Source organism: Saccopteryx leptura, chromosome 5 (genome assembly GCF_036850995.1).
Source record: "Saccopteryx leptura isolate mSacLep1 chromosome 5, mSacLep1_pri_phased_curated, whole genome shotgun sequence".
Classification (NCBI taxonomy): domain Eukaryota; kingdom Metazoa; phylum Chordata; class Mammalia; order Chiroptera; family Emballonuridae; genus Saccopteryx; species Saccopteryx leptura.
Window position 1 is genome coordinate 186204790 of NC_089507.1, and position 17069 is coordinate 186221858.

Genomic DNA, 17069 nt, shown 5'->3' on the forward strand with positions numbered 1-17069 from the left:
TGATCCATTTTGAATTAATTTTAGTACACGGGGACAGGCTGTAGTCGAGTTTCATTCTTTTGCATGTGGCTTTCCAGTTTTCCCAACACCATTTGTTGAAGAGGCTTTCTTTTCTCCATTGTGTGTTGTTGGCCCCTTTATCAAAGATTATTTGACCATATATATGTGGTTTTATTTCTGGGCTTTTTATTCTGTTCCATTGGTCTGAGTGTCTATTTTTCTGCCAATTACATGCTGTTTTGATTATCGTGGCCCTATAATATAGTTTAAAGTCAGGTATTGTAATACCCCCAGCTTCATTCTTTTTCCTTAGGATTGTTTTGGCTATTCGGGGTTTTTTATAGTTCCATATAAATCTGATGATTTTTTGTTCCATTTCTTTAAAAAATCTCATAGGGATTTTGATGGGAATTGCATTAAATTTGTATATTGCTTTGGGTAATATGGCCATTTTGATTATATTTATTCTTCCTATCCAAGAACAAGGAATATTTTTCCATCTCATTGTATCTTTTTCGATTTCTCTTAACAATGCTTTGTAATTTTCATTATATAGGTCCTTTACATTCTTTGTTATGTTTATTCCTAGGTATTTTATTTTTTTTGTTGCAATCATGAAGGGGATTGTTTTTTTGAGTTCGTTTTCTAATATTTCATTGTTGGCATATAGAAAGGCTATGGACTTTTGTATGTTAATTTTGTATCCTGCGACCTTACTGTATTGGTTTATTGTTTCTAATAATCTTTTTGTGGAGTCCTTCGGGTTTTCGATGTATAGGATCATATCATCAGCAAAAAGTGATACCTTTACTTCTTCTTTTCCGATATGGATGCCTTTTATTTCTTTGTCTTGTCTGATTGCTCTGGCCAGAACTTCTAGCACCACGTTAAATAAGAGTGGAGAGAGTGGACAACCCTGTCTTGTTCCTGATTTAAGGTAGAAAGTCCTCAGTTTTATGCCGTTTAATAGGATGTTGGCTGATGGTTTATCATATATGGCCTTTATCATGTTGAGATATTTTCCTTCTATACCCATTTTGTTGAGAGTCTTAAACATAAAATTGTGTTGTATTTTATCAAAAGCCTTTTCTGCATCTATTGATAAGATCATGTGGTTTTTGTTCTTTGTTTTGTTGATATGGTGTATTACGTTAACCGTTTTGCGTATGTTGAACCATCCTTGAGATTCTGGGATGAATCCCACTTGATCATGATGTATTATTTTTTTAATATGTTGTTGTATTCGGTTTGCCAGTATTTTGTTTAGTATTTTAGCATCTGTATTCATTAGAGATATTGGTCTGTAGTTTTCTTTCTTTGTGCCATCCTTGCCAGGTTTTGGTATGAGGGTTATGTTGGCCTCATAAAATGTGTTTGGAAGTATTGCTTCTTCTTCAATTTTTTGGAAGACTTTGAGTAGAATAGGAACCAAGTCTTCTTTGAATGTTTGATAGAATTCACCAGTATAACCGTCTGGGCCTGGACTTTTATTTTTGGGGAGGTTTTTAATAGTTTTTTCTATTTCCTCCCTGCTGATTGGTCTGTTTAGGCTTTCTGCTTCTTCATGACTCGGTCTAGGAAGGTTGTATTGTTCTAGGAATTTATCCATTTCTTCTAGATTGTTGTATTTGGTGGCATATAATTTTTCATAGTATTCTACAATAATTCTTTGTATATCTATGATGTCTGTGGTGATCTCTCCTCTTTCATTTTGGATTTTATTTATTTGAGTCCTGTGCCTTTTTTCATTGGTGAGTCTTGCCAAGGGTTTGTCAATTTTGTTGATCTTTTCAAAGAACCAGCTCCTTGTTTTATTGATTTTTTCTATAGTTTTTCTGTTCTCTATTTCATTTATTTCTGCTCTGATTTTTATTATCTCCTTTCTTCGGCTGGTTTTGGGTTGTCTTTGTTCTTCTTTTTCTAGTTCCTTAAGGTGTGAAGTTAAGTGGTTTACTTCGGTTCTCTCTTGTTTGTTCATATAGGCCTGAAGTGATATGAACTTTCCTCTTATTACTGCTTTTGCTGCATCCCAGAGATTCTGATATGTCGTATTTTCATTTTCATTTGTCTGTATATATCTTTTGATCTCTGCGCTTATTTCTTCTTTGACCCATTCATTTTTTAGAAGTATGTTGTTTAGTTTCCACATTTTTGTGGGTTTTTCCCCCTTTTTTGCAGTTGAATTTTAGTTTCAAGGCTTTATGATCAGAAAATATGCTTGGTACAATTTCAATTTTTCTAAATTTGCTGATATTGTCTTTGTGGCCCAACATATGGTCAATTCTTGAGAATGTTCCATGTACACTAGAGAAAAATGTATACTCTGTCGCTTTGGGATGAAGTGTCCTGTAGATGTCTATCATATCCAGGTGTTCTAGTATTTCGTTTAAGGCCACTATGTCTTTGTTGATTCTCTGTTTGGATGACCGATCTAGAGCCGTCAGCGGTGTATTGAGGTCTCCAAGTGTGATTGTATTTTTGTTAGTTTTTGTTTTAAGGTCAATAAGTAGCTGTCTTATATATTTTGGTGCTCCTTGGTTTGATGCATATATATTAAGGATTGTTATGTCTTCTTGATTCAACTTCCCCTTAATCATTATGAAATGACCATTTTTGTCTCTGAGTACTTTTTCTGTCTTGTAGTCAGCATTATTAGATATGAGTATTGCTACACCTGCTTTTTCTTGGGTGTTGTTTGCTTGGAGTATTGTTTTCTAGCCTTTCACTTTGAATTTGTTTTTATCCTTGTTGCTTAGATGTGTTTCTTGTAGGCAGCATATAGTTGGATTTTCTTTTTTAATCCATTCTGCTACTCTGTGTCTTTTTATTGGTAAGTTTAATCCATTTACATTTAGTGTAATTATTGACACTTGTGGGTTCCCTACTGCCATTTTATAAATTGCTTTCTGTTAGTTTTGTATCTAGTTTGATTCTTCTCTTTTGTTTTTCTATCATTTGTTTTTGTTTGTTTGTGTTCCATACTTCTTTCCTCTGTTGCTACCTTTTTTAAGTCAAGTGTTTTTGTGGTGGTTTTTTCAAGGGTGGTTACCATTAAGTAATGAAAAGGGTACCTACCATATTCATTGTAGTACCCTATCTTATAAGTATTTCTGCACTTCATCGTCCTTTGCTACTGTTAATCTCCATCCTCTCCCCCCTTTTTTTCCTTTGTTGTCACAGTTTAAGTTTGGTTTTATTATGTTCTTGGTGGAGCTGTTACTTGTGGTGTTGTTTTCTTTTGTTCTTTGAATCTGGTTGGAAAACCCCCTTTAGTATTTCCTGGAGTGGGGGCTTTCTGTTGATAAATTCTCTCATCTTTTCTATATTTGTGAATGTTTTTATATCTCCTTCATACTTGAAGGATAGCTTTGATGGGTATAGTATTCTTGGCTGAAAGTTCCTCTCTTTCAGAGCTTTAAATATTGGGGTCCACTCTCTTCTAGCTTGTAGAGTTTCTGCTGAGAAATCTGATGATAATCTAATAGGCCTTCCTTTATATGTTGTACTCTTCTTTTCCCTGGCTGCCTTGAGAATTTTTTCTTTGTCATTGGTTTGTGTCATCTTTATTATGATGTGCCTTGGAGTGGGTTTGTTGGGGTTAAGAAAACTCGGTGTTCTGTTTGCTTCTTGAATTTGAGGCTTTAGTTCTTTCCACAGGCTTGGGAAGTTCTCGTCTATTATTTGTTTGAGTATATTCTCCATTCCATTTTCTTTTTCTTCTCCCTCTGATATACCTATTATTCTTATGTTATTCTTTCTGATGGAGTCAGACAATTCCTGTAGGGCTTTCTCGTTTTTTATTATTTTTGAGTCTCTTTCTTCTTCTCTCTGTTGTGCCTCAAGTTGTTTGTCTTCTATTTCACTAATCCTATCTTCAATCTGGGCTGTTCTGTTAGCTAAGCTTGTTACCTCGTTTTTCAGCTCGTGAATTGAGTTTTTCATTTCTGTTTGATTTGTTTTTATAGTTTCAATTTCCTTGGTAATATATTCTTTGTGTTCATTGAGTTGTTTTCTGATCTCCCTATATTGCCTTTCTGTGTTTTCTTGTATATCTCTGAGTATTTTTAAGATTTCTATTTTAAATTCTCTGTCATTTAGCTCCAAGGCTTCCAATATGTTAAGTCTTTTCTCCATAGATTTTTCCACATCTATTTGTGTTACCTCTCTTACTTTTGTATCCATAATATTCGATTTCCTCTTTCTTATCGGCATCTGAGGGTGGTCTTGTTGATAGCACTAATTAGAATTAATAAAGAGTAAAAAGTAAAAAAAAATAAAAAAAAGGTAAAACACCCCACAAAAAAAAAACAGTAATAATTTATTATTTCCCCCTTTTTTCTTTCTTCTCTTTCCCTCCTCTCCCCTCCTCAGGGAAATATTGTGCCTATAATGGAGGGCCTGATTTGGGGTGAAGAGTTCAAGGGGCAAAAAAAGGGAGTAGGGACCTACTAAATGCAAAAAAAAAAAAAAAAAAAAAAAAAAGGAAGAAAATCTTAGACAAGCATAAGATGATTTGCTTGTAAGTGATGGTCAACTAAGAGATATAATGAGAGGGATAAGAGGGAATCAGAAAAAAGGACCAAAAAAGAATAATAAAGAAGAAAAAAAAAATAATAAGTAAAAATCTGTTGTATTAAGTGGAGCGAAGACTAAATACAATGGAGACCTTGGGTTGGGAGGACCCAAAATGCCACAAAAATAAACAAACAAGAAAAAATAAAAACAAAAGCAAAAAAGAAAAATAAAGCCAAAAAAAGCCTTGAGTCCCAAATTAACTAATTTGTTCGTGATTGAGGATTAAATGGGAGGAAAGTAAAATGAGAAAAGAAAAAACGAATAGAAAGGAAAAAATAAGAAAAAGAGAAAAACGAAGGAAGAAATAAAATAGGAAGAGAAAAAAAACAAAATAAAGCAAGACAAAAAAAAAACAAAAGAGGAGAGAGTGAGAGTTAAGTGTTTTGGAGTATAACCTTAAAGGAGGGTGAGGATGAAGAAGAGAAATAAAATGTAACACTCATGGGTAGTGTAGTTAAGAAAAGGGAAGCATAAGATGGGCAGAGAATAGAAGGACCGAGGTGGAGGAAATAAAGGCAATAAGATAGAAGAAACAAACAACAACAAAAAAAAAATTAGTGGAACAAGTTGTAAAGTCTGTGGATTTTTCTTGATTTTGAGAGGTTAACTTCTTCCTTTTTCTTTTCTCTCCCTCTTCCTGGTCTGTGACTCTGTACCCCAGGCTCTGCCCCTGTGTCACACTTAGGTAGGGATTTGCAGTTGATGGGATTCTATGGCAATGTCATATAATTGGCTTTAGTCTTGCTGGTAGTCAAGGCTTGTTGGTGTTTGCAGGGTCCAACGATGAGAGAGTTTGCTTTCCTGGATTCTCTCTCCTAGTCCCCCCTTTCTGAATTAGCAGCCTGGTGATCCAGCTATAAGGCTGCAACTGCTTCTGCCTGGGGAGTAAGAGGCTCAAAGAGCTGGGAAATCCCCACTCTATCCCCACTCAGTGCAAGGCTTTGGGAAAGGCTCTGGCAGTCAGGGCCTCCAGTGTAATCAGGCGGGGGTGGGAGTCAATTGTTGTCAAGGTGACTGTTCAGCGCCTATCATTCAGTTGGACCTCTCAACCCAGGCTTTCCACACTTTGTAGCCTGTTTTTGCTGGGAAGAAGAGGCACTAGTCTCTGCTTGCGACTAGTGTAGTATAGATCTTATTATCTGCCAAGTCCTTCTTGTTAGCGTTTATCCCTGAATATGGAGGCTCTATCAATCAGAAGTTGCCCCCGCCCCTTTAGCGAGAGGCACTAAAAAATATCACGCCTCTTGTCTTGGATCACTGAACTGAGAGAGATCTTATCAATTAGAACCGAGGGTGTGCAGATTTCATGGGTTAAGCTAATTTCAGTGATTGGGTCGCAGCTGTGCTCCCGAAGGTATTTTAGGCTGTCTGCGCGCGCCCCTCCCCCAACGCTTGATTGTTAGCTTGAATGGCTGGGTGAGGTGCCCCGCCCACGGAGAGAATCTCCCAAGCCTCTCCTGCTCGCCCTGCCGCTGGCGGCTGGATCGCACCAGGCGCAGGATAATGGGGCACCCTGGGTGTGCGGGCCAGTAGGGCGCTCTGGACGCGTGGAATGCCCAGGGCACGCGCGCGAATGGGGTGCTCCGGGCACCGGTGGCTGGCAACTCTCACTCGCAGTGCGTGGGCCGCTGGGAACGTAAGCGGTGCTCGCTCTGCAACCGGACTGGGCGCGCGCCCGGCTGCTCGCTGCTGCTCGCGGCGGCGGCTCGCGGCGGCGGCTTGCGGCTCCCGAGTGTGGGCTGACTCACCACAGGCGCACTTCCTCACAGCTTGAGTGAACGTCCCTGCGGTAGCTTCCTCCACACCCTCGTCTCTCAGATTCAAGTGATAACAGTCCTTTCGCTATCAGTTTGTGTGGAATTCCGGAATGCTCCGAGGATAAATTTTTCTGTTTCTAGTTGATAAATTTGTTGTGATTTAGGGGAGAGCTGTCGGACGCTCATGGCGCCATTTCCGTGAAAATGTCAGACATTTTCAATGCTTGTTTATGACTCCAAATTGCCATTTCACTCTCCCTTATGTTCATAATACAAAAAAATAATAATAATGATTAAATGTACAATCCTCCCAGCCCCATCAGCCTGCAGCTTGTTAAATTGATCCACAAGAGAGTCAAAGCCTTTGTTAATCCCATATTCCACTATTTTTTCAGTTGCACACAACAATCAACAACAGCACATCATTTTGGTTCTTCAAAACAGCATTTGCAAATCCATAATATGTGTCTAGAAATGTATAGCTTTCAGCTGTATTTTAGGCTTAGTCAGAACATCCGCAGGTGCAGATTTGGCAAACAACCTGATTCTTGGACTCCTTTGTTGCTCTGTCAACTAAATTGACCTCCCTCTTGGGCACTGAGGGATTTTGGTGGTGATTGCAGCTGGAAAGTGGGAACGAGGTGCCTAGCTGGGATTTATCTTTCTACCTTTATCCCTTGAAACAAGTTTAATTTAGTTGTATTTTTTTATTATTGTAACACATAGTTGAGTTTATGTTTTTGGTCAAATCTCAGTTCTTTCAGTAGGCAAATGTGTTCTAGTTACATATATTTGGTCAAAATAATATATATGGTTTTCTATCTTTTTATTATGTTTAAAATACAGTGTACTTTCTTTTGATATTCTTTTTGCTTAATTTTCCTATTTTGCCATTTAATGTCTGTGTTCTTTCCCCCCTTCCACTCCCAAGACATTGAAAACTATTTATAAAAGCTTTGGGAAGTGTTTTTAAGTGGTTAAACACTCTTGAACTTTTACTTTTGGTTATTCAAGAAGCTTTTTGGTTACTAAAAATTAAGTCTCTGTATTCCCAAGTTTTTATTGTTAATACATTGACACTATTAACTAGTTTTCTTAAGACCACATAGCATAAGTTTTATGAAAGTTACCTGTATATCTTGAAATAAATGGCATTCAAAATTATGCTATTAATTTTTGAATATTATGTTAAGGTTACTATGTATGTTGCAGAATTATTTTTTTTTTATTTGAAAATTTTTATTGAATATCTGGGGTGATATTGGTTAATAAAATTATACAGGTTTCAGTTATACATTTTTGTAATACATCATCTGTGAATTGTATTGTGTATTCTGTAGAGACATGCAACATACAAATATAAACATAAGATCAGTGATGAATATCATTTATAAAAGTGAGAGAAAGAGTCCATTCCAAATGACTAATTATTTTTCAATGGGTATAAAGTATCAGTTATGCAATTGAATAAGCTCCAGATATTCTCTGTATAGCATAGTGCCTATAGTTAACAACACTGTGTCATGCACTTGAGAATTTCCTAAAAAGATGGATATCATAGTAAGTGTTATTACCTTAATTGTGGTGCTGGTTTCATGGGTGTATGCTTATGTCTAAACTTATCAAATTGTATATGTTAAATAAGTATAGTTTTTTGAATATCACTTATACTTCAATAAAGCTGTTTTAAAAAGAAAAAGAAAAGTGGGAGAAAATACCTAGATAGGACCAGGCAGAAGAGACAGTAGTTATTATTTTAGATTATAATAGTCAGGAAAGATGTAATTTCTTTATCTTGAATAACTAAAATCTATAATTAATAAACTATTTGGCAAGACCATAACATTTGGAATTTCTCTAAAGACATTTGTAAACCTTTTCCCTTTTGCAGTTTGTAACAGCTTTTTGGGGCACGCAGTCTAGATGCGATCTAGATTTGAGAAGTAGCAACAGGGGCTCTGAGACAAAATTTCAATATAGTGAACATACATACCCATTTCATGTCTGGTACTGGCCACACCTACGCCATACGCCTCTAAAACATCCTTCACTGTCCTCATAGATTCATCGTACCTGGCTGCCAGGCCAAGGAAGTTATAGGAGCCCATGTTGATGACATCTTTGATGATTCTTCCAGTGAACCTGCAGAGAGAAGGCCAGGTGAGCACAAAGGGCTCTGTCACTTAATATCATCTTCGTGCTCCGTAAAAGACTCTCACAAAGAGATCTTGGGCCTGGCCCTAATCATATATTTTCTTTTAGACTTGCATTGTTGTCACCGCAAAATGGTTTGCCCTTAAAGGAAAGTATCCCCATAAGGAAGCTAGGTAAAGTATTACAAAAAGATACCCCAAGCCGTGTCATGTTACTTAGCTCTGATTTTCCTTGGGCACTTGCTTTCATGACTCCTATGCTCTGGTTTAAATTCCAACAGGAACTTTCTAAGTGAGAAAATACCATGGTCATCACTCTCTCCTTCCACAAGAAGTAGGAAGGTATAATTTGTCAATAAAGATGAAAAGGGATTTTCCTTGCTAGCTCTGTGTATCCTACACCTTCTGACATGCGTCTCGCTTAAATTGCAATATAAACAAGCCACCTTTGGCAGCATAATTCCTGTGACTTCCTCCACTGGCATGTGAGGGCTCGAAAAAGGCGGAATGATGGAAGACCAGTTGCTTCCGTGCTTTGGTTTTCCAGTTCTGTAATCTGGTGCCCATGATGGGATATTCTTGAAATGATTTTCTTTCAACCAAGCGCCTCCAGGAGGCTGCCTCACCTAAATGTCCAGTTGTAGTCATCCGACACCCTCTCCATCACGTCAAACAGAGCTCCCGGGGCACTGCAAATGGGCCGGTTCCAGTTGTCTCGGATTCTCATGTAAAGGTTCCGTGTGTAAAAATTCTCAAAGTTTTGATACAGTGGCACAAAATCCTGTATGACAGAGGCAGAAGTTTACCTTTGGTCCCCTGCTTTTTACATCTCATTTGCAATTGAGTGCAAGAGAAGACCTGGAAGAGTCATGCAAATATTCCATCTGCAAACACTTTTTTGAGCAAGGATTTGTGGGTATGGGGACAAGTCGGGTCCATAAATAACTGTGAGGACTCCATGCCGAAAGCACTTTTACATTTTAGTGGTAAAGTAAAAAGAAAAAGGTAGCAAATAAGAATAACAAGGATGACAGAAAAATATAAAACAAGTCCCAAAACATGTGGTGAAGACCGTGAAAACCTGCAGAATTTTATTGAAGAGTCACAATAGGTGTTTATGTCCAAAGAAGTTTTGATAATCTTGGTTGGGTGACACATTGGTTTTCCCTTTTTTTTTTTTTCCATTTTTCTTAAGCTGGAAACGGGGAGAGAGTCAGACTCCCGCATGCACCCGACCGGGATCCACCCGGCACGCTCACCAGGGGGCGATGCTCTGCCCCTCTGGGGCATCACTCTGTTGCATCCAGAGCCACTCTAGCGCCTGGGGCAGAGGCCACAGAGCCATCCCCAGCGCCCTGGCCATCCCCGCTCCAATGGAGCCTCGGCTGCGGAAAGGGAAGAGAGAGACAGAGAGGAAGGAGAGGAGGAGGGGTGGAGAAGCAGATGGGTGCTTCTCCTGTGTGCCCTGGCCGTGAATCAAACCTGGGACTCCCGCACGCCAGACCTACGCTCTACCGCTGAGCCAACCGACCAGGGCCTGGTCTTCCTTTTTTAAAACATGAATTGTATATCTTGAAATGTGGATGAACTTGTACTTTGGACCTGCAAAACTATTGGCAGGTAACTGGCTGTCATATAGCCAGGGACCTAGAAACTGAGTTGAGTTGCCCTCACAGTTGAAATAATAGCATTGTTGTGCTATGTAAAATGTAATCTATACCCGAGGGCTTTGCAATCCAGATGAGGTTCAAAGCAAGACATATGTTATTGTCTAATTCCTAACAGTCAGTATAAGGCAGAAAATACAAAACCTTGGACTAAGCCAAGTACTTTGGGAATTTGTAAGATTAGAACTGGTGGGAGAAACACGTCTGCTGGAAGAATCAAGGTGGCTTTATGTAGGAGGGACAGTAAAGGTAGAATGAGATTGCTGTTGGCTGGAATGCTTGGACCCAGTCAGGGTGAGGGGGTCCGTATTCTGAAAATGGAGGGTATATTTGAGAAGAATGAATAAAAATAAAATACTTGCAGGACATTTGGTCATGTAACAAAAGGTCTATGGAGACATTTGATCCACACAGATCCATCTACTTCACCCTGTATGTTGTTACCAGCTAAGATACTGAGGCGAGAAGGGTTATTATTTGCAATACAGCCACAACACAAATATTGGACCAGTAAAACATTATATATATATATATATATATATATATATATATATATATATATATATATATATATATATATATTTTTTTTTAATGTGTAACTCTTATAAGCCAAAAGTACAAATGAACGTTATGGGCTGTTTGAACTGAGGGAGGTTTTCTAAGCATGGGCACTTTGGACAGGACCAAATATCAAAATGTCTCCGTGGGCAGTTTGGACAAGACCAAGTGTCCATTGATTGAATAAAACAGAAGGCATATCCTGTTACTCTTTGCTTAGAACCTATAATGGCTCCCACCTCATGGGAGTTAAAGCCAGGATCTTGGCTGGTCTGGCTTCCTGCTCCCTCTCTGGTGCCATCCTCTACTCTTCCCTGTGGTGTGGGTGAGGCTGTCATGTCAGCTAGTGCAGAACACAGGAGCCTTAAGTGTCCAAATGAGGAACTCACGCACTATCCTGGAGGCAGTGGGGAACCACTGAATCACTGGGAGTGAGCTTTCTCATTCTCCCGCCCATCCTCACTATTTCTCTGTTCTTCTTCTCCTTATGAAATGGAGCTAATTTCCTGAGGGAACAGGGGAACCCTGGGGAAAGGCTTTGAGGTGTTACTAGTTAGGCCCAGTAGTCTCCTGAGCTGTTTATTCCAGATTAAAGATATAGAATCTACGAGTTTTAATGGCTGGTGACTGCATCTAAGCCATGATCTTTTCTATTACTTTACCCACTGGTTTTCAGTGACAATGGCATCATTTCTGGGGTGAAACTCTGATTATTTATTTATAAGACAGAATGTTCATCACTACATACTGGGGCAATCTATTGCACATGAATTTGAAGGATGGTTGGGCTAATATACTGGTCACAATTGTTAGTTGAAAATTTCATACCAAGTACATTTGCTCTCTAATAGCTAAATATCTTGATGTGGGTTTTATTATGATTTAAAGCTACAAGGTAATAATAATCAATTATACCACTTTATGTTCTAACAAGGAAATGGACATATTTTTGAGAGCTAAAAAGATTGTGTAATTCCAGGAAAATCTGTTCCACACTTTTTTTCTCTTTGATTTAATAACATTTTATACAAACTGTTTACTGGGCTGCAGATTATACTATATCCCCAAATGTTATGTGTGTCCTTCTATTTTTAGTTTTTTATTTCTTATTTGAAATAAGAAATATAAATTCACCCTGGCCAGTTAGCTCAGTCAGTTAAGAGCGTTGTCCAGAAACAACAACGTTGTGGATTTGATCTCTGGTTAGAGAACACACAGGAAGCAGCCAATGAGTGTATGACTGAGTGGAACAACAAATGAATGCTTCCCTTTCCCATCCCCTCTCTCTCTCTTCCTCTCTCTGTCTCTATGAAAATAAAAAATAAATTAAGCCTTGGCCAGATAGCTTGGTCGGTTGGAGTGTCCAACAGGAGCACGGAGGTTGCCAATTTGATTCCCTGGTCAGGGCACATACTGGAACAACTCCATGTTCCTGTCTCTCTCTCTCCTGGCTTCTCTCAAAACACACACACACACACACACACACACTCTTATTCTATCTAGAGAAAAGTGACAAATAGGTCCTTAAATAATATTTCCGGACTCTAAAGGAAATTATGGTTTTAGGTTTTATGAGAAATCTTACTCAAAATTAACAGTTGAGTTTTAAAAAACTTAATAGTTGATTTAAGAAAATGGTTTGTTTTAGTTATAAAAGAACCTTATGCTTTCAAAATTAAAACAAAATTCATTTCAGACAGGGAATCACAAGGTGCACAAGAAGCCAGGGCAGAGGGGATGTGGCAATCACAGAGTTCAAATACTCATTTGATAAGTGAGGGAATCGAATCCAGCAAAGTGACTAGAATGCAGGTCAACCCCCAACTTTATCCACACTACTCCCAGCAGTCACTTCCAGGTGACCTCAAGCTGGTACTTTCTCCTCTTGCCCGAGCTTTCCTTTAAAACACTAGCAATGTCCAAATAAGAACCTACCCCATGGAAAATTAAGGCCAACAGATTGCCAGACCATGGAAGAGTGACCACGTACCATAAGAAACTTGGCATTGACTTAGAAAGCAACTAACTAAGGGCTTCCCATCACTGATGCTGTATAAAGATGTGCCATCATGGCCCCGAGGGGAGGTGAGAAAACATTCTATCGTGCCAAACCTTTCTGGCTTCTGGCTCAGAGATCCAAAATTTCTGTCTGTGAGGAAACCAGCAGCTAGCTCTTAACTGGAATAAATGCTCAGAGGAAAATTACAAAGATTTTTACCTGTTCTGCAGGATCAGAGAAAACTTTCTGCTAGGCAAGGGTCCCCAAACTTTTTACACAGGGGGCCAGTTCACTGTCCTTCAGACCGTTGGAGGGCCGCCACATACAGTGCTCCTCTCACTGACGACCAATGAAAGAGGTGCCCCTTCCGGAAGTGCAGCGGGGGCCGGATAAATGGCCTCAGGGGGCCGCATGCAGCCCGAGGGCCGTAGTTTGGGGACACTTGTGCTAGGGAATGACGTTTACATTCAAAATACATTTTTATTATTTAAGTGCTTAAAATGTCTTTGTCAAAATTATGGGCTATTTTGCATCTGGGTGGTGTGAGAACAAGCCCAGGTCTGAAAATCAAGCTCAGTAGTCTACACGTTCCTGAGAGGGACAACTGAGCTTGGAAACCTACTTAGAACTCAAGATCTGGTCCAGGGAAGTCTGCCTTGGTTACAGTGCCTCCTCTACTATCTCCTCTGCACCTGCATGGCTCCCTACCACTGCACGTGTTTGTTGTCACCCCACCCCATTCCTTTGAGCATCAGTGAGGTTTCTTCAGGATCAGTCAACACCTTGCAAAGGTCAATGTCCTCTAGTCTCAGGTAAGCCTCCCACAGCATTTTAACTATACCAGAAAATGAAATTAGACTGGATATTGCTAAACCAAGCATTGCAATAGGAGAGCACTGCAATAGCATTGTGATATCTTTATCCATCTGTAGATTTAACTTGTCACCTGACCTACTCACTCTATTTTTTTTTCCTGACACAACTGACTAGATATGAGAGTAAACCCCAGGCTATAAGGGTGCAATGATTTTAGGAGTAAGAAGTAGGAGGGTTCAGCAAAAGCTAAAAATGGGGCTACAAAGATGGCTTGTTTCTTCTATAATATGACAATCTTTCTTTTTCCACCTTTAAGCTTGTTAGGTACTTTATAATTTTCCAAGTGTTACATATATTTCTATCCAAGTTTAATAAACAAATTAATGAAAATGCAGAAAATTTGAGTGGAAAAATTGCAAATTGTACTTTGTTCTAAACCAATGTTCTTTTCAATAAATCATACTGCAGGGCTAGGAGTTTATAAAGAAGTAAAAAGAACATATCCATGGTATATTGTAAAAAAATTACTATCAAATTTGAAAACATAGTCTTTCTTATTTGAATTAACTACAACCACTCAGTAGCAAATAGAACCATTGATTTGTAGAAAGAGAAAGAATTATTATCGAGCACTGTTATTCATTTGTTCTTATATTGACACTTCTGTTCTCACCTAATATTTTATTTTATATCATTATTTCCTTTTGAAAAATAGTTGTTTCTCTTATCAGAGTTGAGCTCAGGATAATAATAAAATATGTTGTGCTTTTTTTTCTGTTAAAAAGGGTAACTATTATAAACAGATTTTTAAAGTATGAGAAACACAAAGGAAAAATGGCTTAAATTTAATTTTTCTTATTAAGAAATTAGAAGCAGGCTGAATAGATATGGTGGACTCAGTGCTTGTATGTATTCTACCACTAGTCTGAAAGTCCTGTAAAGTGGCAAAAATAATAGAAATTTAAAAACTAAATTTATAAATATTAGAAAGATAGTCAAGAATATCATAAGTCAAAAATATTGAAGGATCACAAAAGATAGAAAGTAATAAGATCTGGTCAATGGAGATGTAAAACAGCAGGAAACTATAGCTCTGAAACATTTTCAAAGAACACTGGAGTGGGCATAAGCTCCCCGTAAGGTAGTTTCCAGCTGAGAGTCAGTACCTGCAAGAAGTTGATTCTTAGGGTGAATAACTGAAAAGCTAGATCTTTTTGTCCTCCTTTTATTGGGTTAATAAGTAAAGAGAAATAATATTGTCTACAGGACAAAGCACTGTGGTGGGCAACAAGAGCTGAACAGAAGAACAATGCCCCAATGTGGGGAGCCCAACAGAACACACACAACTATTACTGACAACTCATTCTAATTTCCCCTATATTCACTTAAGATAAGTGAATATTTGGGCAAATAAGGGTGCTCAATATAAAAAAAATGAACATAAATGTGTCCCTACTATTTAATAAAAACTAGCACTAATAAGAGACACCCAATTCAACAAGCAGAAGAACTAAAGTTCAGAGAAAAGACAATAGAGGAGGGCAGCAAGATGGCGATGGAGTAGGCCGGACATACCAATTTTCACATCCCAGATGTGGGTTACAACTTAATTTTAAGAACCATCATCTGGAAAAATCAATGTTGGACTAAACTAAGAGGACTCTTTAACCAAGGATCACTGAAGAAGCCACACTTGAGACAGGTAGGAAAAGTAGAAATGCGGAGAGGGCTGCCCAGCTCCTGGGAGCGAACGGCAGCCCAGAGAGACTCACTTGGCGGGAAGTGAGTTTAGTGGAGAGGGGAAGGTTCTGGGCCCCAGGAACAAAGTCTCAGCCTAGAAGAGGCACATAGACAATATTTAGCAGCAAAACAAGCAGGGATACTGTTTGTGAGAAAGAGACATATTTTTCAGACCCAGGATTCATCTTAGAGGGTTTGCGAAGTAAACCTCTTTCACAACCACTCACCCAGGGATCAGGGGAGAGATGAGAGGACCAGAGTAGCAGGCAGAAAGTGTAATCTAGGAGGGACAGGGAGAAATACTTTGAGGGAAAGCCACCCTAAACCCTGGGCTGAGTCATTCCCCAAATCTAAAGTGAATCTTTTCCCCCGGAACCAGCAATACCAGCAAAGGGAAGCAGGACACCAGCCAAACAGAAGCTCTCCTGCAGCACTCAGAGCAGAGTCGCTTAGAAGGAGGGAGCAATGAGGAATAAAGTATTGAGTGCTAAAGTCTGAGTTGCATCACCCCCCCCCCCCAACTGCTAAGTGCTCTCTGGAGGGCAGGTGGTGATGGTGGGACTCAGAAGCGCAGTCCTGTCAGTGGGGGCAGAAGCAAGTCTGGCCATGACTGAGACCTGGTGTAAGCTCAGTCCTGCCTGGCAGGGGCGGAGGCTGAGGGTGGCCATGGGGGCAGAAGGAGTGCACCAAAGTGATCGGACCCATGGCTGTGGGCAGGGTGAACAAGAGCAGTCCGGCCTGCTGTCCTGTCTGCAGGGGCAAGGCAAAAGCCAGGGAACCCATGGAACCCATGAAGAGTAGTGGCTGAGCACGGGTGTGTAGCCCTGCCCACAGAGCCAGCTTGTGCCCTGGCACATGAGCGCAGCCCCACCCACAGGGGCAGGGAGAAAGCCGGAGAACTGATGGAGACCTGCAGCTGAGTATAGGTGTGCAGCCCCACCTGCAAAGCTGAGGCTTGCTGCCCTGGCACAGCGCACAAGTGCAGCCCTGCCCATGGGGGCAGGTTAAAGCTAAGGCTGGCCAGGGCTTGTAGCCCAGGCACATGAATACAGCCCCACTCGCAGAGGAGAGAGTGAAACCACAGAGATTGCTGCAGTGGGCCAGCACTGGCAATGCCCATTCCTGAAAACCCAAGGCAGCAGCAGAGGGGGTGGCAGGCCTGCTGATGAATCACACCTAGGAAACACAGAGGCTACACCCATTGAACTACAGTGGCCAAACCTTTCTTATACACAGAAAAAATGGGAAGGCAGAGAAATGCAACCCAAATGAATCAAGAAAAATCCCCAAAAAAGGACATGAGTGAGTCAGATATAACAAAATTACTGGATGCAGAGTTTAAAATAATGGTTGTAAGGATGCTCAAAGATCTTAGAACAACAATGGATGGACATAATGAGCACTTAAATAAAAAAAATAGCAAATATGAAAAAGGACATTGAAATATCAATAATAAAAAAAAAGAATCAGTCAGAAATGACAAATACAATATCAGAAATGAAGTCCACAATGAAAGAAATTACAAGCAGGATGAATGAAGCTGAGGATTGAATCAGCAAGTTAGAGAACAAGATAAAAAAAAAAGGCACAGAAGCAGAACAGCAAAAAGAAAAGAGATGCAAAAAAAGTCTGAGGAAACTCTAAGAGAACTCTGTGACAACATGAAGAGAAATAACATCCACATCATAGGCATTCCTGAAAAAGAAGAGAAAGAACAGGGATAGAGACCTTGTTTGAAGAAATCATAGCTGAAAACTTCCATAAATTGATGCAGGAAAAAGTCACACAGGTTCAAGAAGCACAG

General features: G+C 39.5%; 1 protein-coding gene across 1 annotated transcript in view; it reads right to left on the minus strand.

Annotated features, from left to right (window-relative positions):
- SPTLC3 (serine palmitoyltransferase long chain base subunit 3) overlaps positions 1-17069 on the minus strand; it is a 158504-nt gene that overhangs the window by 86053 nt on the left and 55382 nt on the right. The window contains exons 3-4 of the mRNA XM_066387135.1: positions 9112-9266; positions 8326-8474 (exon numbers count right to left, since the gene is read on the minus strand). Coding sequence (XP_066243232.1) covers positions 8326-8474; positions 9112-9266 — 304 coding nt within the window. The remainder of the gene's footprint in view (positions 1-8325; positions 8475-9111; positions 9267-17069) is intronic.